At 37.8% G+C, this 16963-nt stretch overlaps 1 protein-coding gene across 10 annotated transcripts in view; it reads right to left on the reverse strand.

Moving 5' to 3' along the window:
* LOC143377162 (unconventional myosin-XVIIIa) overlaps positions 1-16963 on the reverse strand; it is a 390650-nt gene that overhangs the window by 96400 nt on the left and 277287 nt on the right. Inside the window, exon 1 of one of the 10 annotated variants that reach the window (XM_076828169.1) lies at positions 1145-1189. The exons of the other annotated variants lie outside the window; for them this stretch is intronic. Coding sequence (XP_076684284.1) covers positions 1145-1174 — 30 coding nt within the window. The 5' untranslated portion in view covers positions 1175-1189. Of the gene's footprint in view, positions 1-1144; positions 1190-16963 lie in introns of those variants that run through there. 10 annotated transcript variants of the gene reach the window in all.

The raw sequence follows: 16963 nt of genomic DNA on the forward strand, positions 1-16963 counted from the left end.
TTTTTATTTCTATGCCTTATCGAGTCATATCAATAATACCAAACATTCAAGGCCGATCAATCGGCCTTTTTTGTCGACTATAGTCGGCCAACAGTCGGTACATCTCCTGCTTATGTGTTTCTTCCTGCATATATCATACTGAATACTTTGGAAACACTGTGGTGAATTTAATCATTATGACAATCCCTCTGAATTCCCAAAAATGATTTCGTTTGTTTTACTTCATTGTCGCATTCTATCTCTCAACATTATTGCGATGTGTTAAAATTTTGACAAAATTTAAAAAAATTTTAACGGCGGCTTTAGTCGGCTCTTGGTACTTTACACACAAAAAGAAGGAAAGAAAAAGCTCGTTCGTGGACACGTACGCCGGGACGAAAGGGCTAAATACATAGTTTCCACGATGTTATGGCTGCACTATAATTTTTTACATACAACTATTAGACGTACATATACATATACGTATCTAATATATTGCACACGTATTTTGGCTACACGCACGCCCTATTTTTATACATACATACTTTTTTGTGATTGCGATACCCGAATATATACAATATACAGTGGCTCGCATTAATATTCGGACACTTTTTAAAATCGCATAACTTTTTTAGAATTGGTCCAAACAACTTGAGTTTTTTTGAGAAACTAGAAGGATTAGTTTGCTAAATGACGCGTTTCGTCGTTTTGTAAAAAAATGTATTTGGTTGGAATAGCGAAAAGAATAGTAAAGGTCGATTTTTAAACTTTTTTTTGTGAGCTTGTAATGAAAATTAAAAAAAACCGTTTGTAGATTACAGTAAGTTGTATACGTGCCTAAAATTTCATCGAAATCGGTTAACGTTGCTCCGAGCTACAAACGTTTAAAAATCGCAGAATAAGGTCGAGAGAATCGCTGATTTCGGGAATTTTCGCGATTCTCGACCTTCTAGCTTCTCAAAAACACTCAAGTTGTTTGGACCAATTCTAAAAAAGTTATGCGATTTTAAAAAGTGTCCGAATATTAATGCGAGCCACTGTATGTAGGTATCAAGTTAAGGTGCAAAAACCAACTTCTCAATTATACGACTATCATCTTCTTTAAATCTTGCAACTTCGAATTCTACCTATACCTATACCGAAATTTTAAAGTTTATTTACTTACCGCTTGAGGGGACAGTTTGTATTTGGGCATTTCTTCGTTCTTACGGTGCCGGTGGTGTTTACTATTTTTTAACCACTTACTATAATATGATAGAGAATAATTGTATGTAAATTAATGAGCTTTAACCAACTATAAATTGCAATAATTTAAACTTCTATAATGTATTCCTTGTTGAAAAGAATAAAGCCACCTTGACTTAAAAGTGGAACCATATTCTTCTTTGCTCTTTTAATGCAGTTGATCAAAATCTTTGGTAGAGTACCAAAAAGAGTGGCATGTGTTACCAGAGGATTTATTTTAAACACTTCTAGAAGACAAAAATATAAAATGTGCTTCCGCTTAGAAAAATCAACAGAATCTTGTTCTAAATTACTATAATTTATTGGTGGCTGAAAACAGATTAATTTTATATGTATAAAACTGTGATCTCTCCAATTACAGCAAACGGTTTAAAAAATTGTGGATGCTATTATGATGAATATCAATTCTGTATATGTATAATTATTGAATCACTAACACTGTGTATTATCCTCGTTTTCTAGAATTGAATGTTGATTCGAGAGCACCAAGACATCACTTCGTAAAAATCAAGACAGCACTGCTTTCCCGTTAGTATTTATAACTAACAGCAGTGTGACACCAGCTAATTTTAGAGAGGTATTTTATTTCAATTTGACATATATCACTACTCTCCTTATTTCGAATCAATAACAATGAATACAGGCCTTATACACACGTCGGACAAAAAGATAACCAGACGTAAGCAATAACGTTAACTATTAAAACCCAGTATTATGCTCCTACGGTGTCAAAAAAAGGAATGAAAGAAATTTCGTTTGCTAATCATAAATCGAAAGAAAATCTATTGTCAGATAGTGAAGGTAAATAACTACGCTCTTCGAAATACTATGTTCAGTGAGAATGTGAAATAATGACAATGGTGATGACAGTGATGACCCCGAAAACTTTTCTTTTCGTCCTCGACTGATTACAAAAAATTTATCTGAAATCTGCAACCCCGCAACTGTGACCTTTCCACGTGTAGAAGTTAGAAATTCACGCGTTTGGTATCTTTTGAACATTTACATTCAAAAGATTCAACGATTATGCAATTTTCAGCTTTTTACATATAGGCAATAACTGCATTAAATGAAACATTTACTTCTGCAAATACTACCCGCTTTTAACAAAATGATGATGCGTAATGAAATGGATACATAGGTATTTGTTTTTCTATGCACAAACATGCCCCTGCAAGTGAGAATTTCAAACATTTAAACGTTATTTGCATTAGTGATATTTTTAATCGACATCAAACAAGGAGGAGGTTACTCAATTATATTTATTTTATGTATGTTCAGCCATAAGTTCCGCATAAGTGCACCGATTTCGATGATTCTCTTTTTATTTAAAGGAGTATGAAAAGCCGGCGGTACCACGTTAATTTTTTTTTTATTGTATGTTCAGCCGTAACTTCCGCATAGGTGCACCGATTCCGATGATTCTTTTTTTATTTGAAAGAGTACGAAGAGCCGGTGGTCAATTTTTTGTATTATTACCTAGATATTCTAGAATTACTTAGGATTCCAGCTTCAATGTATGTTTCTGCATAACTTTGTAACGCGCGGACCGATTTGGATGATTCTTTCGTTGTTATACAGGGTGTCCCACTAAGGAGTGGACAGCGCGATATCTCTTAAAGTATTGTCGATAAAAATATAAAAAAAATAGGGAATTGCATGGTTCGAGGGGGCCCATTTATTAGCGCGAACGAATTTTGTTTTCGATTATTATTTTAAAAGATACGATGGTCAACTTCGGTTTTTCAAATGGAACTATTTTTTTTGAAGACCTGAGTTGATAGTGCGTTCCAAGACAAATTCAATAAGCTTTAATGTATACACTTTATTTCCACTGGTTTTTAAGATATTGCGCTTGCAAAATTACTGATTTTCACTGGAAGAAAACCCTCTGGAATAGGAAGGACCGGGGTCGGTCTTACTGGCACTACGGGTGGCATTGCCTGTTGAAACTGATACCTACCTGCCAAAGGTCTACGACAGGGTTCGCAGGCCCAAAAGCTGGACAATTCTTTTCCGTCAGAAATGCTACTTAGGTAGGTACATCTGCGGTATCCAGAAGCGCATCGTTACTTTTATTTCGCACTTGCTTCTACGCTCGGATGGCCGGTTCTTTTGGGAGGGATGCAAGTTGGATTGGTTCTGATACAATCTGCTCCCTATGGTTGAAATTTAGTCTAGCAACTTTCACTCCTCCTAACCTAACCAATCCAACTTGCATCCCTCCCAAAAGAACCGGCCATCCGAGCGTAGAAGCAAGTGCGAAATAAAAGTAACGATACCTACCGAAGTAGCATTTCTGACGGAAAAGAATTGTCCAGCCTTTGGGCCTGCCATTTCTGGCGTAGACCTTTGGCAGGTAAGTATCCATTTCAACAGGCAGTGCCACCCGTGGCGCCAGTAAGACCGCCCCCGGTTTTTGCCATTCCAGAGGGGTTTCTTGCAGTGAAAATCAGTAAATTTGCAAGCGCAATATCTTAAAAACCAGTGGAAATAAAGTGTATACATTAAAGCTTATTGAATTTGTCTTGGAACGCACTATCAACTCAGGTCTTCAAAATAAATAGTTCCATTTGAAAAACCGAAGTTGACCATCGTATCTTTTAAAATAATAATCGAAAACAAAATTCGTTCGCGCTAATAAATGGGCCCCCTCGAACCATGCAATTCCCTATTTTTTTTATATTTTTATCGACAATACTTTAAGAGATATCGCGCTGTCCACTCCTTAGTGGGACACCCTGTATACGGGGTCATCCGTTAAAACTGCAACCTACGCGCGCGCGAACAGACGAAAATGGCAACACCGCCTCAGGGACGCATTCCACGCAACCATTCACCGGCTCGGCGTTCGGAGGGTTGCCAGCGACCGCTGGACAGCAGTGATGCTCGAAAAATTTTGGATGGTCTCTTTCAAATTAACATCGCAAAGAGCTGTGCGGAATTTCCCTGCCCAGGTAAGCCAGTCGCGCGCTCCGTTTTCATAATCGGTTTACCACTCGCACCTTTGAAAACAATGTCGACTGGTCTCGAAAATTTTAGGATGGTCTCTTTCAAATTAATGTCGCAAAGAATTATTTGAAATTTTTCGGCCCGGATTGAAGAATTTGGGGCCTTTTTCGTATAACTTGTGAACCATAAAAGAGATCGGAATGCAATTTGCGCCGAAAAATGAGGAAAAGTTATTCCCCCTGAATGATGGATAATTTAAAATATTTTACGTTTACTTAATTTTTCTTTTATCAATTTTTTAACCATAATTGTTGTGTAGAGGTTTTGCAAACCGTTTATTTAATACTGTATTTAATGCTCTTTTTAAAATTCATGATGCTGATAAACAATAGGCTGGTTGTTTCTGTATCATTACTTTCATAAATTGAGAAATTAAAATTTTATTCAGTTATGTGTTAGTTCTGCAAACCTCAGAATCTATTGTTCTGATTTTCTTTTTTTATAATTTTATCCTTAATGCAGTATATGCATAGATCGGACGTAACGGGTAACTAATAGAACGTGTCTTTGATTGTAGAGGTGTTAGAATTTTTTTCTACAATTTTTGAGTCCGAATGTTTTAACATTTTAGCTACACAACGCCACGCCTATACCGGCTTCCATTAATTTCGTTTTTTTGGAACGATGCGCCAGTATTATGGCTTTTTCACGCAGGTGGCAAAAAATCTCTCCGTACAGTGCCGGGGTCAATCCTATCGTAGGTAAATTTTTTTAAATTAAAACTAAAATTTTCGGCGTCACTGCTGTCCAGCGGTCGCTGGCAGCCCTCCGCACGCCGGGCCAGTGAATGGTTGTAGTGGAATGCGTCCGTGAGGCGGCGTTGCCATTTTCGTCTGTTCGCGCGCGCATAGGTTGCAGTTTTAACGGATGACCCTGTACAGGGTGATTCTCTCGGTGCGCCTGATCAAAGAGATGCCGCCTGGTCAACCGTGACGAGGTCAACCCCCCGTGGTACCTCTCCCAATTTATGGATTTCGACCTTCAAAGGAGTTGGAGTACCTATTAAGAAGTGCGAAATGTCCCGTTTCTGCATTTCTGATCAGATCTCTGCGAAAACGGTGCCAATCGATTCCTTATGTTTCGCCGATGAAACTAACACCAAAAACGACGCAATTCGGAGCATAATGAAGGAAATTACATGAAAAATTGATTTGCATAATTTCAAGCTAACTTCGTTGAAAATAGTCCGATTTACATGACACTTGGTATGGTTTTAATCGGAAAAACACAAGGAATCCATCGGTTTCACTTCCATATCGATACGATAAAGAATAAAGAATTATTTTATTTCTGAAACAGGTATGAATCCTCGGCCGACCGCAGCAAATTGGGGTGGTGCCCCGCAGTCCAGGCTGAAAATGTGAAATATTCATTGCAGCGTGTTAAGAAATTCTTTATTCTTTATCGTATCGATGTGGAAGTTACACCGATGGATTCCTTGTGTTTTTCCGATGAAAACCATACCAAATGTCATGTAAACCGGATTATTTTCAACGAAGGTAGCTTGAAATTATGCAAATCAATTTTTCATGTAATTTCCTTCATTATCACAGAGATCTGATCAGAAATGCGGAAACGGGACATTTCGCACTTCTTAATAGGTACTCCATCCCCTCCGAGGGTCGAAATCCATAAATTAGGAGAGGAATTACGGGGGGTTGACCTCGTCACGGTTGACCAGACGGCATCTCTTTGATCGGGCGCACCGAGAGAATCATCTTGTAGCTCTATTTGGCACCTCAACCTGCAAGAGTATTCCGTGCACCATCCTCAAACCAGATAGAATTTAATGGCCGCTTCTTTTGTTCGAAACCACAAAATATCGGACTTTGAGGGCATTTATTAAGGTGATCGCATCTGATTCCGAAGTTAAAAATGACGTAAATCGATTCGTCTTGACGAGATATTTCCAGTTCTGTGTAGAAATCGCTGCACGCTTTCAAGACCGTAATCACTCTACAGACTTAAATTGAACTTTTCGGACTTTTGCTTTTTATCAGCAACGCATGGAATAATCCTTGGACTTATCTTTCCTTATATTCTTGCTGTGCTAAGAAACGACGCACAGTGGTTTGATCATACTATTCAGTTTGCCTTTCTACGGTATTTGGACAACTATGAATTTTCACATCACTGTTATTTATACGTTATTCATTATAAATGGAACGATTTTAAGGTTTTTTTGAGACTTAGAACTCAAAATCGCTTTCTATCGCTTATTTCGACGCTTGATTCTGTATTTAAGTGATTCATATCTTATTATGAAATATCCTGCCCCACGATTTTATTTAAAGTGACATATCACCATCGTAATTGTAGTACCAAAAAAGAATTACTTTTTAGTTTTTAGAGTATTTTTGATGAAATTACATAAAATCGTTTAACTTATTTTTTTTTATAGTTTTTTACATACGTGCAGCAAAAAGACCAATCTTTAACACTACATACCTAGACTTAAGGGGGGAGCCTGGTGTAGCGAATCGAAGAAATCGTTTTTTTTTTTTTGCAAAAATCAATAGTTGAACATCACGACAATATGTTCCCAAAGCCGCAAAACGAAATTCGAAAAATTAAAGCGGATATAGCCGGTTTTGCTACGGAGCGCCAGGCTACCACAAAACTTTAAATGCGTTTTCTCGAAACGACAGTTTCACACTTTGCGAGCAATATTACTCCAAAAATATTTAACCAATCGACTTGGCCTTGTGCACGGATATTTGTGAACATTTTCTTCACAGAGCTAAGTTATTGGTATAATGATATTGTTTAAATAAATAACTCTTTTACACATTTAAGGGGGGGGGGGAGTCTAGTGTAGGGGGTCGAAGAAATCGATTTTTTTTTGCATAAATCAATAGTTGAACATCACGACAATATGTTCCCAAAGCCGCAAAACGAAATTCGAAAAATTAAAGCGGATATAGCCGATTTTGCTACGGAGCGCCAGGCTACCACAAAACTTGAAATGTGTTTTTCTCGAAACGACTGTTTTATACTTTGCGGGCAATGTAACTAAAAAAATATTCAACCAATCGACTTGGCCTTGTGCACGGATATTTGTGAACATTTTCTTCATAGTACTAAGATATTAGTATAATGATATTGTTTAAATAAATAACTTTTTTTTAGACATTTAAGGCAAAATTTCGTTGGAAACAGTGAACTTTTTATTCAAGAGGCCGCCATTTGTTCATTTTGCATCTTTTAAGTTTCAAATTACTTCATTCTGTGCGTACACTCATAAACTAAAAGAAAATTGTTCGATTTTTGGTTTCAGATGAAACCAAAAGACGCTACGTTGCCCGCAGTGCAATAATTGCGTCGCCAACGGACTGGGCATAACTTTGTTATTTGCCGCTCTTTTTTAATAATTTTTTTTTGTTATATACCTTAACCTGTTAATACAATATCCTGAAAGTTTCAGAAAGATCTATCAAATACTTTCTGTAAAAAAAATTCCCGAAAAATGCCTCGATTTTCATTTAGTTACACCAGGCTCCCCCCTTAAGCTACTTCTTATCAATATAAGAATATAGTGAGGCAAAGTAGGGGAAAGGTGTCTAAAACGATCCCTCGAGGTAAAATGATTCCTGGCTGTTCTGCGGCTATTAGTGCTGTTATTTCTTAATATCGATGTACAAAAGTTCAGCCCGCTCTAAGTGCCATGTAAATATCAGGACTCCGTGTGTTATAAACAAGAAAAATATCAAAATTACTGCCTTTTATGTAAGGTAAGGTCTTTTTCAATGTTGTGTAACTATTATAATAAACGGCGTAGTGTGACAGCTGTTTTTTTCGCAAATTTAATGACAATTCAACAATAATTTATTGTGTTTCGTTACCGAATGTAATAATTTGACGTTATATTCAACCACTGAATGTGAGTTGGATGTTTGGTGTCATATGATCCCTCTCTAGTAGGGTAAAATGATCTCAGGATTCGCAGGAGGTACACGAAAAAATTTGAGTCTGTGAAGCTGATCTCATTTTGTTAGTTGATTTTAAGTATTTCTATTCATTGATTATGAACAAAAAATTATCTAGTAAAATTATCTAATTTTTTAAAAAATGTTTTAATTTATTATGTTCGCATATTTTGTAATTGAGTTTAATTTCTGTTTTTATTTAAATATATCAATGCTTTTTAATGTTCGTCTTATTTACTATCAGTAGGTATAAAATGATCCTGGAGGTCATTTTTCTAGGGATCCCCCGTAGGGATAATTTTTTTCCCATAGGTGTACAAAATGATACTTTAGTATGCCTTCACAAAAATGCGAATAAAACACATAATTGATCAGGTAGCTAAATTTGATCTAAGCCAATAATAAGGTAGATAAACTAACTTACAAAAAATACTTTACTTTTATTTAAATAATGTGGTTTTGTATTTTCTGTATGAATTACGCCTTAAGGGGATCGTTTTACACATCTTTTTCCTACACTAATTTCAACAGAAAATGTGATCGTTCTGAAACATACTTTTTCCCTGTTTTCAAAGCTCTCCAAAAAAAATTTGTAGCAATTCGCATACATGTAAAAACTTAGTTCAGAGATATAAGACTGCATAGCTACGATTTTATGGATTTTCAACGAGGTCGAATATTTGACTTTAGTTCGCCTTTCTATGGTATCCGGACCACTGTGCGCCTGCTTTTCTATGATCTGTTTAATTGAAAAATATAAATTTTATATTCTAAACTTCACATAAGGCACAAAATTCAATATTTCTGAAAGTGTAACTTATTACGTCGTATTACCTTCTACATAACCCATTATTACTTCCCATTCGTCAATAATGATCAACAGAGGCGGTCGCGTCTGGAAGATAATTCCCCTTCCCCCGTACCCATAGACACACTGAGCGACCATGTCTCTATACACGAATGCTAGCGAAATGGGTACGACCCCGCAGCTATTTTGGCCTTATTATATTATCTTAGACATAGTTCCGGTGTTTTAACATGAACAAAAATTCACAAATTATGAAAAAAGTGATGAAATTCTCCCCACCCACCATAAACATGACTCATGTATGAAAGAAGCTAATTCCCTTTAATTCTCGAAAAAATTAATAAAAGCTCAGATGCAAAGATTGTGAAATCAACTTTGCTAATTCCAATTGTATACAAATCAATTTAGTGCTCATATTTTCAGCTTCGGTTTTAAGTAATTAGCGGGCCGTTGTATAAGAAAAAATCCGCATCTCTCTTAATCCACCACTGACTTCGATTCGTTTAAATTAGTCTCTACCAAGTGTTTATTATCTTCGATCGTAAAATGATCTTCATACGGCCCCTAATTATTTAAAACCGAAGCTTAAAATATTTCACAATCTTTGCATCTGAACTTTTTTAATTTTTTCGAGAATTAAAGGGAATTAGCTTCTTTCATACCTGAGTCATGTTTATGGGGGGTCATGATCACTATTCCGCATGTGACGGTTGAGGATAGAAGGTTGAGAAGCTCGATCAAAGTTTCCAATGTATTCAGAAATGTAGGACGCCGGATTTGAAAAGCTATCACTTTCTAAAACCCCCCGTCGACTATCTGAAGTTCAAGGTGTTCTTTCAGGTTGTGTGGCTGACAGAGAGTGAAAGCTGAGGAACACGAGTTTATATCCGAAATTAACAAGCATCAGAATATTACGACAAAGCTTTTTAGCTTTACTATTTGTAAGCTCCTTTGAAAAATCTACTAGGAACTATGTATTATTTAATAAATGGTAACAAAACTATTGAAAAAGACTTATACTGTGCACCAGAGCCGTCGGCAAACAGTGACATCACGAGCAGTGGTAGAGGAAGAACGAGGAACGACTTGAGGCAGTACAACACTTTCCAAAGCAGGACCCGCGAGTCCTGTGGGGTTCTCCCACTCCTGGCCGTGTTGTCAGGGATGCGCGACACTTCAGGGGAGGTTCCGGTCTAAATGTCGATTTTTTTTATTTCATTTTTCGAATATTCAATCTTTTAGGAATACGTGTTTAAAAGGATTTGTTGAAATTCGTAAAATTCCCGAAGTTATAGGCATTTGAGTAGCGGCAACAGTGTTCTCTAAACGGTGGGCGCTGTATCTCCAAAAATTATTATCCGATTCGACTGAAACTTTTTTAATTTTGAAGAATATACTTCTGGCTAGGGGGGGGGCTAGAAAAAATTACAAAAAATTAAAAATTTATAATTTTCAAAAGCGTTGAAAGGACGAAAAATACAGGGAAAAGTGATTTCAAACTTGAAGTGTCGTTATTTTCTAAAAAAATGCAATTTTGCATTTTTTTCTAGTTCCCCCCTAAACAGAAGAATAATCTTCAAAATAAAAATAGGTTCAGTCGAATCGGATAATAATTTTTGGAGATACAGCGCCCACCGATTTGGATCAATTTTTTGACGCCTTGACTTTAACGGCTACCCAAGGCCGTCTGCAATGATTAATTATAAAACAAAAAATATATTTCTATAATTTAAGACATCCTTAATACAATGCAGAAAGTCCCATTAAATTATATATAGTAGTTTTCCTTTAATTAATTCCTAAATATCACTTATTTTTTTGGGCTCTAGACCGGAACCTCCCCTTAAGGAGTCATGGCCTTTCGGGATATTTTTTAAAAAACTTAGACTTTTTGAAGCAGCAGATGTGTACGCGAAAGTATATATTTTAAAGTTCTTGTAGTTTTTTGCAATATAATATATAAATAAATAAAGGAATTATAGGCGATCTCCCGGCAACGTTTTCTTTTTAAGCACTTTACGGTGACCACTGTACTTTGGACCTGGTTCATCAAAACTAAACAATTCGACTGAATTTAGTTATAGTCGGATTTGCTAAAGAAGGCACCTTGGGATCGGGGCCAGAACTTGCGATGTTGCCGCTACACCAGGCTCGCGATTGGCGCTTCCCCTACGCGGCTCCCTACGCCTTGGCCAATGACTTTCGATTACTTATTTGTGGACCTAAGGTAATCGTTGTTTTTGTCGGGTGTATATCACTATCCTCTTCCAGAGGGCGAGGTCAACGTCCTTCCCACAGAAATTTGATAGAGTGTCGAATTTTATTGGCAATTGCGGACGGTACGCGCCATGTAAAATGAATCCGCTCCCGACACATCGCAGGGAATGGTTTTGCGCATCTCTCATTAAATTTTCATCCAAATCGTTGGAGCGGTTTTCGAGATTTTATGTTCACCATCAAACAGTGCACCGCGTACACGCCTTTACGTTTTTATTCACAACTTTTATGTACATAGAGATATTTAGACTTTCCTTTTTATGTGTTGAAGCTCATAGAATAACGATTAAAACTAGAGAAAAACGTTCTCTCTACTGTTATTTATCACTTTACAATTTGCATTTGAAAAAAGGCCTGTTTTGGGGGCAATCGAGGGTGACCTACCTCCTCAAATAAATAAAAGGTTGCCGAGAGATCGCTTATAATTCCTTTATTTACTTATATATTGCATTGCAAAAAAATCTACAAGAACTTTTAAATATATACTTTCGAACACATGACCGTTTATTTAAAAATATCAAGTTTAAAAAAAATCCTGAAAATACTTGTGTTTTCAGTCCTCACAGGTAGACATGACCCCTTAAGAGCCGACCGCCATGTACCTACAAGGTGATTCTCTCCCGACGCTACTCAAAGAGTTGCCGCCCGGCCGGCACCCCGTGGAGAAAACAACACCTCGTGATGCCTCACCGAGTGTTATGACTTTCGACCCTCGAAGGGGAAAGAATAGCCATTAAGAAATAAGAAATATCAAGTTCCGCATTTCTCATCAGATCTTTGCAAAAACAGACCCAATCCAGTCCTTATGTTTCTCCGATGAAAATAACAAGACGATGTAATTCGGATCATAATGAAGGAAATTACATGAAAAATTGATTCACATAATTTCAACCTAACTTTGTTGAAAATAATCCGATTTACATGAGATTTTGTATAATTTTAATCGGGAGAACGCCAGGAATCCATTTGTGTTGAAAAAGGCGCAATTTTACGCCATATTTTTTATGTTCGATATGCCAATGAGGAACGTTTTCTACTTTAGTTATCCCCTCTTTTACTTTTCTTCCGTTCGACAAGGCCCACTCTTCCGTTGTACTCGGCGCAAGTACCGTGTAATAGCGAGTAACAATATAATACAATTTATACCAAATTATATCATGCAAAATATACAAACATATATGTATCAAAGTACAAGCTGTATTATATATACTTATTTCTTCGCCCACACCACGAATTAATCAACAGCGTCATTTTCATATCGATACGATAATGGCTCGGTTGCATATTTTGGGGGCGAAACTATCCCTCAAAATTCTTAAGAAGAGGTACAAATGAGACTGACGACAAGAATATCATCCATACAACAAGTTATGATGCAAATGGAATATATCTCATGTTTTATTTAACACAATGTTATAATATTCTTTAACACTTAGTACAGATCGCGCATTATAACTTTGCCTCCGAGCGCACACTGAGTACGCCGTGCGTGCGAGAGAGTCTGACCGTCGGCGTTCTTTTAATTCGTTTCGAAAAACGTGCGATTGTACACGATAAGATTTTTTTCTGGGTAAAATAAGAAAATCATGATACCAAGGTAACTAACAATGGCTGTACTTCCGAATGGCCCCAGTGGTCGATCGAGACGAGATTTGTGGGGAGGGGTGGGGAAGGGTGTTTGGAACCTAAATCTAAAATTGTTGCTTCGGGAATTTATTAGTTTACGAGATATTAATAAAAAAAAACTTTTAGTATTTCTGTTGACTTATTCCGACATTACGCATTCCACTTTCCAACTTGTTTTGGATATTAGTATTGGTTGGGGCAAGATTAGTGCGAGGGGGGGGGTGTAAAGCGATGTAAGTTTGGAGATTTGAACCAGAAACTTGGAGATGCGATCCATTCTATTATACAGGGTGGATACCTATTACTTTATTGATAGGCAATACTCTGGGGGGGGGGGGGGGGGTGATAGAATACAATTTTTTAATATCGCGCTTCTTTTTCGAGAAAATTGGCTGTGAATTTCAGCTAAATATGCATGCCATTTAGGCGCCTGAGGGGCACGCGGAGGTAAGGGGAACGCGTCCAGCTGTCCGTAGGACAAATTGGGGGATGGCAGGATGAACCCCCGTTAGGGCTACGTATATGCAGTTCAAAAAAATTAAAAATAATTTGTTATTAATATTTCAGAAACTAATAAATTCCTGAAGCTACAATTTTAGATTTAGGGTCCACAACCCCTCTCCACCCATCTCTTCAACCCTCGTGTCGATCGGCCACTGGGGCCATTCGGAAGTATATCCCTAACAATAGGAATTTTTATACCTCTACTTATGAACTTTGAAGGGTTGTTTCACCCCTTAAACATACAAACATTACAAATGGGCAAAAAAAATCGTATTCGTTCTTCTTCGGTCTTCTAAAACATATTCAGAAACCAAAGCAATTGGAGGCGGACACCTAAAAACCTCTCCTTGTCAGCAGAATAGGAAAGAAAAGGAACGAACTCCATGGGGCCCGCGTCACAAAACTACTTAGTAAGTATACCCAGACCTTTAAGCGAATTTCGAATATGATTTGTTTTCAAAGTAAACGTTCAAAAATTCTCAGACAACACTTTGGATGTTTTCCAGAATATATCGACGTGAAAACACGCTAAGACTGTGCACAGGATGCAAATCCCAGGGCGTGAAAACACGTCGACGTCATCCAAAGTGTTAATCTAGAACCCTATTGAAAGAGAAAAATGTCAGACACTGTGGAACTCCCAGTCTTTGTAGTTATACTAATCAAAGGTACATATATGTTAGGTAAAATACAAATATCTAATACCAAAATTACGAAGAGCAATGGTAGAAAATGGCAAGATTCGGAAGTTTGCCGAGAAGAAAAGTTATTTCATAGCATGACTGTATATTGTAAGGAATTAGAAAATAATAATTATCTATCCTAGCAGTTTTGGGAAAGTTATAATAAACACGCGTAATTATATCTCGCCTAGTTGCTACGTTTTGTCCTCATTTTCTTCGGATGAAAGTCTATTAAAGTATAATAATGATTCAAGACGTCATTCAGTTACTAAACACATGCGAAGGTGCAAGAGTGGCGAAAGTGTTGTAAGATGTTGCTTTCGGGTGACAAAAATGTTTTGGACTTAGTTTTGGTCGACATCAATTCTTCATCGATTTACCTGGAACTTTCCTAAATCATTCGATGAAAACGCGAACGAAACATTAGAACTAAGTAGGTGAGTTATGGTGCCACGATACGTTCTTGAATTTATGTGCTTATTATAACTTTCTCACCATTTCTATGATAAATAATTGTTGCTTTCTGATTCTTTACAACAGGCTTGGGAATTAAGTGATCTTTTCGGCCGAGTTTCAGAAGCAACGCCCTCTTTCTCCCACCGCGCGTCTAGGCCCCAGCGGCGGCCCGGCTGCTTGGAGCGCCTCGGGCCCGTACCATATGAACTGCGCGTGGCGCATTGGGGCGACATTGTATCAATAGGTTTCCACATCGTCCCAGAGAGCACGATTGTCGATACGCTTTTGTTTTGTCACCCGAGGTGACTCGAGCACTATGGCCGTCGCGGGCGCCAAGACGCGCGGCAGGGGGAAGAGGGCGTTGCTATTGAAACTCGGCCGAAAAGATCACTTAATTCCCAAGCCTGTTGTAAAGAATCAGAAAGCAACAATTATTTATCATAGAAATGGTGAGAAAGTTATAATAAACACATAAATTCAAGAACGTATCGTGGTACCATAACTCACCTAGTTCTTATGTTTCATTCGCGTTTTCATCGAATGATTGTGCTCCTGAAATTTGGCCGAAAAGTTCACTTAATTCCCAAGCCTGCTTTACAATATACAGAACCGTGCCAACCACGTTTGGTGACTTTGAAAACATACCATTTTCTACCATTACTCTTCATCATTTGGAGCCTTTAAAATTGTTTTCAATGTTTTAATTAGTAACGAACCGAACACAGAAAATTCACGATGTATAACGCACATTTATGCACATTAATACATGTAGTCAAATGCTATGTGATATAACACTGTGGTCGAGACTCAAAGATCGTTATAATCCCCCTATAGATTCATAATCAGCGACCTTGAAAACTCCAGGATACCGAGTTTAAACCAAATCTGATGTTTTTCTGATATTCGCGTCTGCCATATTGGGTCCGCCATTTTTTTTCAATTTTGACTTCAGATTCGTAATCAGTAACATCGAAAACCTTAGTATACTCATTTTTGTACAAATCGAAGGCCACCTTCATGTTTTGGCCAGATTTTCTCAATTTTCGACCACTGTGCGCTGCCGCCAGACCTATCTAATCGTACTTGTCATTCTCTCAAAAATATTCTACGGGGTGTACCAAAATTAGAGGACGTTCTAGAATACGCAATATCCTGATGCAAAAAGACATCGGAAAGTTCTTTACCGTTTTGTGATCCGAGGCTTTGTTCTCTAGATATTAACAGTTGAATATTAGCAGTCGAACTTCCGGGCCGCGCAGTTAAAGCCGAGTCAGCTGAGCGCGCGATGGCGTACGCTCGCACGCACACGCAGGAGTCGCAAGTAGATACAGACTCATGAACAGAGTGGAGCTAACAGCGCTGGTTCAAACCGTGCCTCAATCAGCAACTCTACAGACCCGTACAACGAAGAAGCATTGCATAACATTGGTAATAGGTAACGAATGTTTGCTACCTCATAACCCCTTAATTGTAGTAGTTTATATTGTGCGCAGGAGAACAATCAGCGGAATAGCATCAAAGGAGCCCGAAGTCCTCTCGGACCGACTCGCGGAACCTTGGGTTGTTTCGCGGGCGCTCGGATCGGTGCGCGCCGAATGCACATTGGGGGCGAATGCACAGGTGAATACGCAGCTGTAGACATGAGTAGAATACAGGAATTTGAGGGAGCGTCACTAAGAGTGTAAATTTTTAACACTTTCAATTGTACGACACGTGAAAATATTTGTTAAATCTTCTACACGCATATTACAAAGAATATCATCTTACAGTTTCCACGTTGTGTACAGCTTAAAAAAATCCCCATTTTACAGTCTTAGAAACTCCTATACCCCCGTAAGCTATTACATATTTGTCTAATGAGGCGAGCATGTCCGATTGTGAGAAGCAACAGTAAGGTGTATCGAAAGTAATGTCCAAGTGATTAAAATAGGTACGTTCCAAAGTGATAGAGCCATGAAGTCATAAAAAACATAGAGAGTGTAAGTGAGAACTTTTTTTAACGAATGTGTAAAGATTAATGCACTCTATGCCGCGTGAGTCGCATGCGTCCACGTTGAGCTCCCCGATCAGTCCGTTCGATACTTCCGCTTTTAAATTAAACGTTTTCATAAAATATTTCTTGGTAGCATTAATTGATGCATAACTATCGCGTGTAGTACTTACAGTTATCACGTCGTAGGGCACATGCGATCTACGCAACGTGACGATCTGTTTCTTGAATATTCATTTACTTTAAATTTCATATTTCCGTATTATCGTGCTGAGTCCAACACTTGACTCCAGTCATTGTGGTAATACAGTATACCCTCCTATAACGCGGTACTCTCATAACGCGGAGCAAAAATTGCGACAGTCCTACCTACAACGCGGTACTCTAAACTCTAATAATGCGGTTTCCATATGTATAACGCGGTTCGAATTAATATGATTTGTAACTATGTAACTCT

The sequence above is a fragment of the Andrena cerasifolii genome, chromosome 15 (assembly GCF_050908995.1).
Source record: "Andrena cerasifolii isolate SP2316 chromosome 15, iyAndCera1_principal, whole genome shotgun sequence".
Lineage (NCBI taxonomy): Eukaryota > Metazoa > Arthropoda > Insecta > Hymenoptera > Andrenidae > Andrena > Andrena cerasifolii.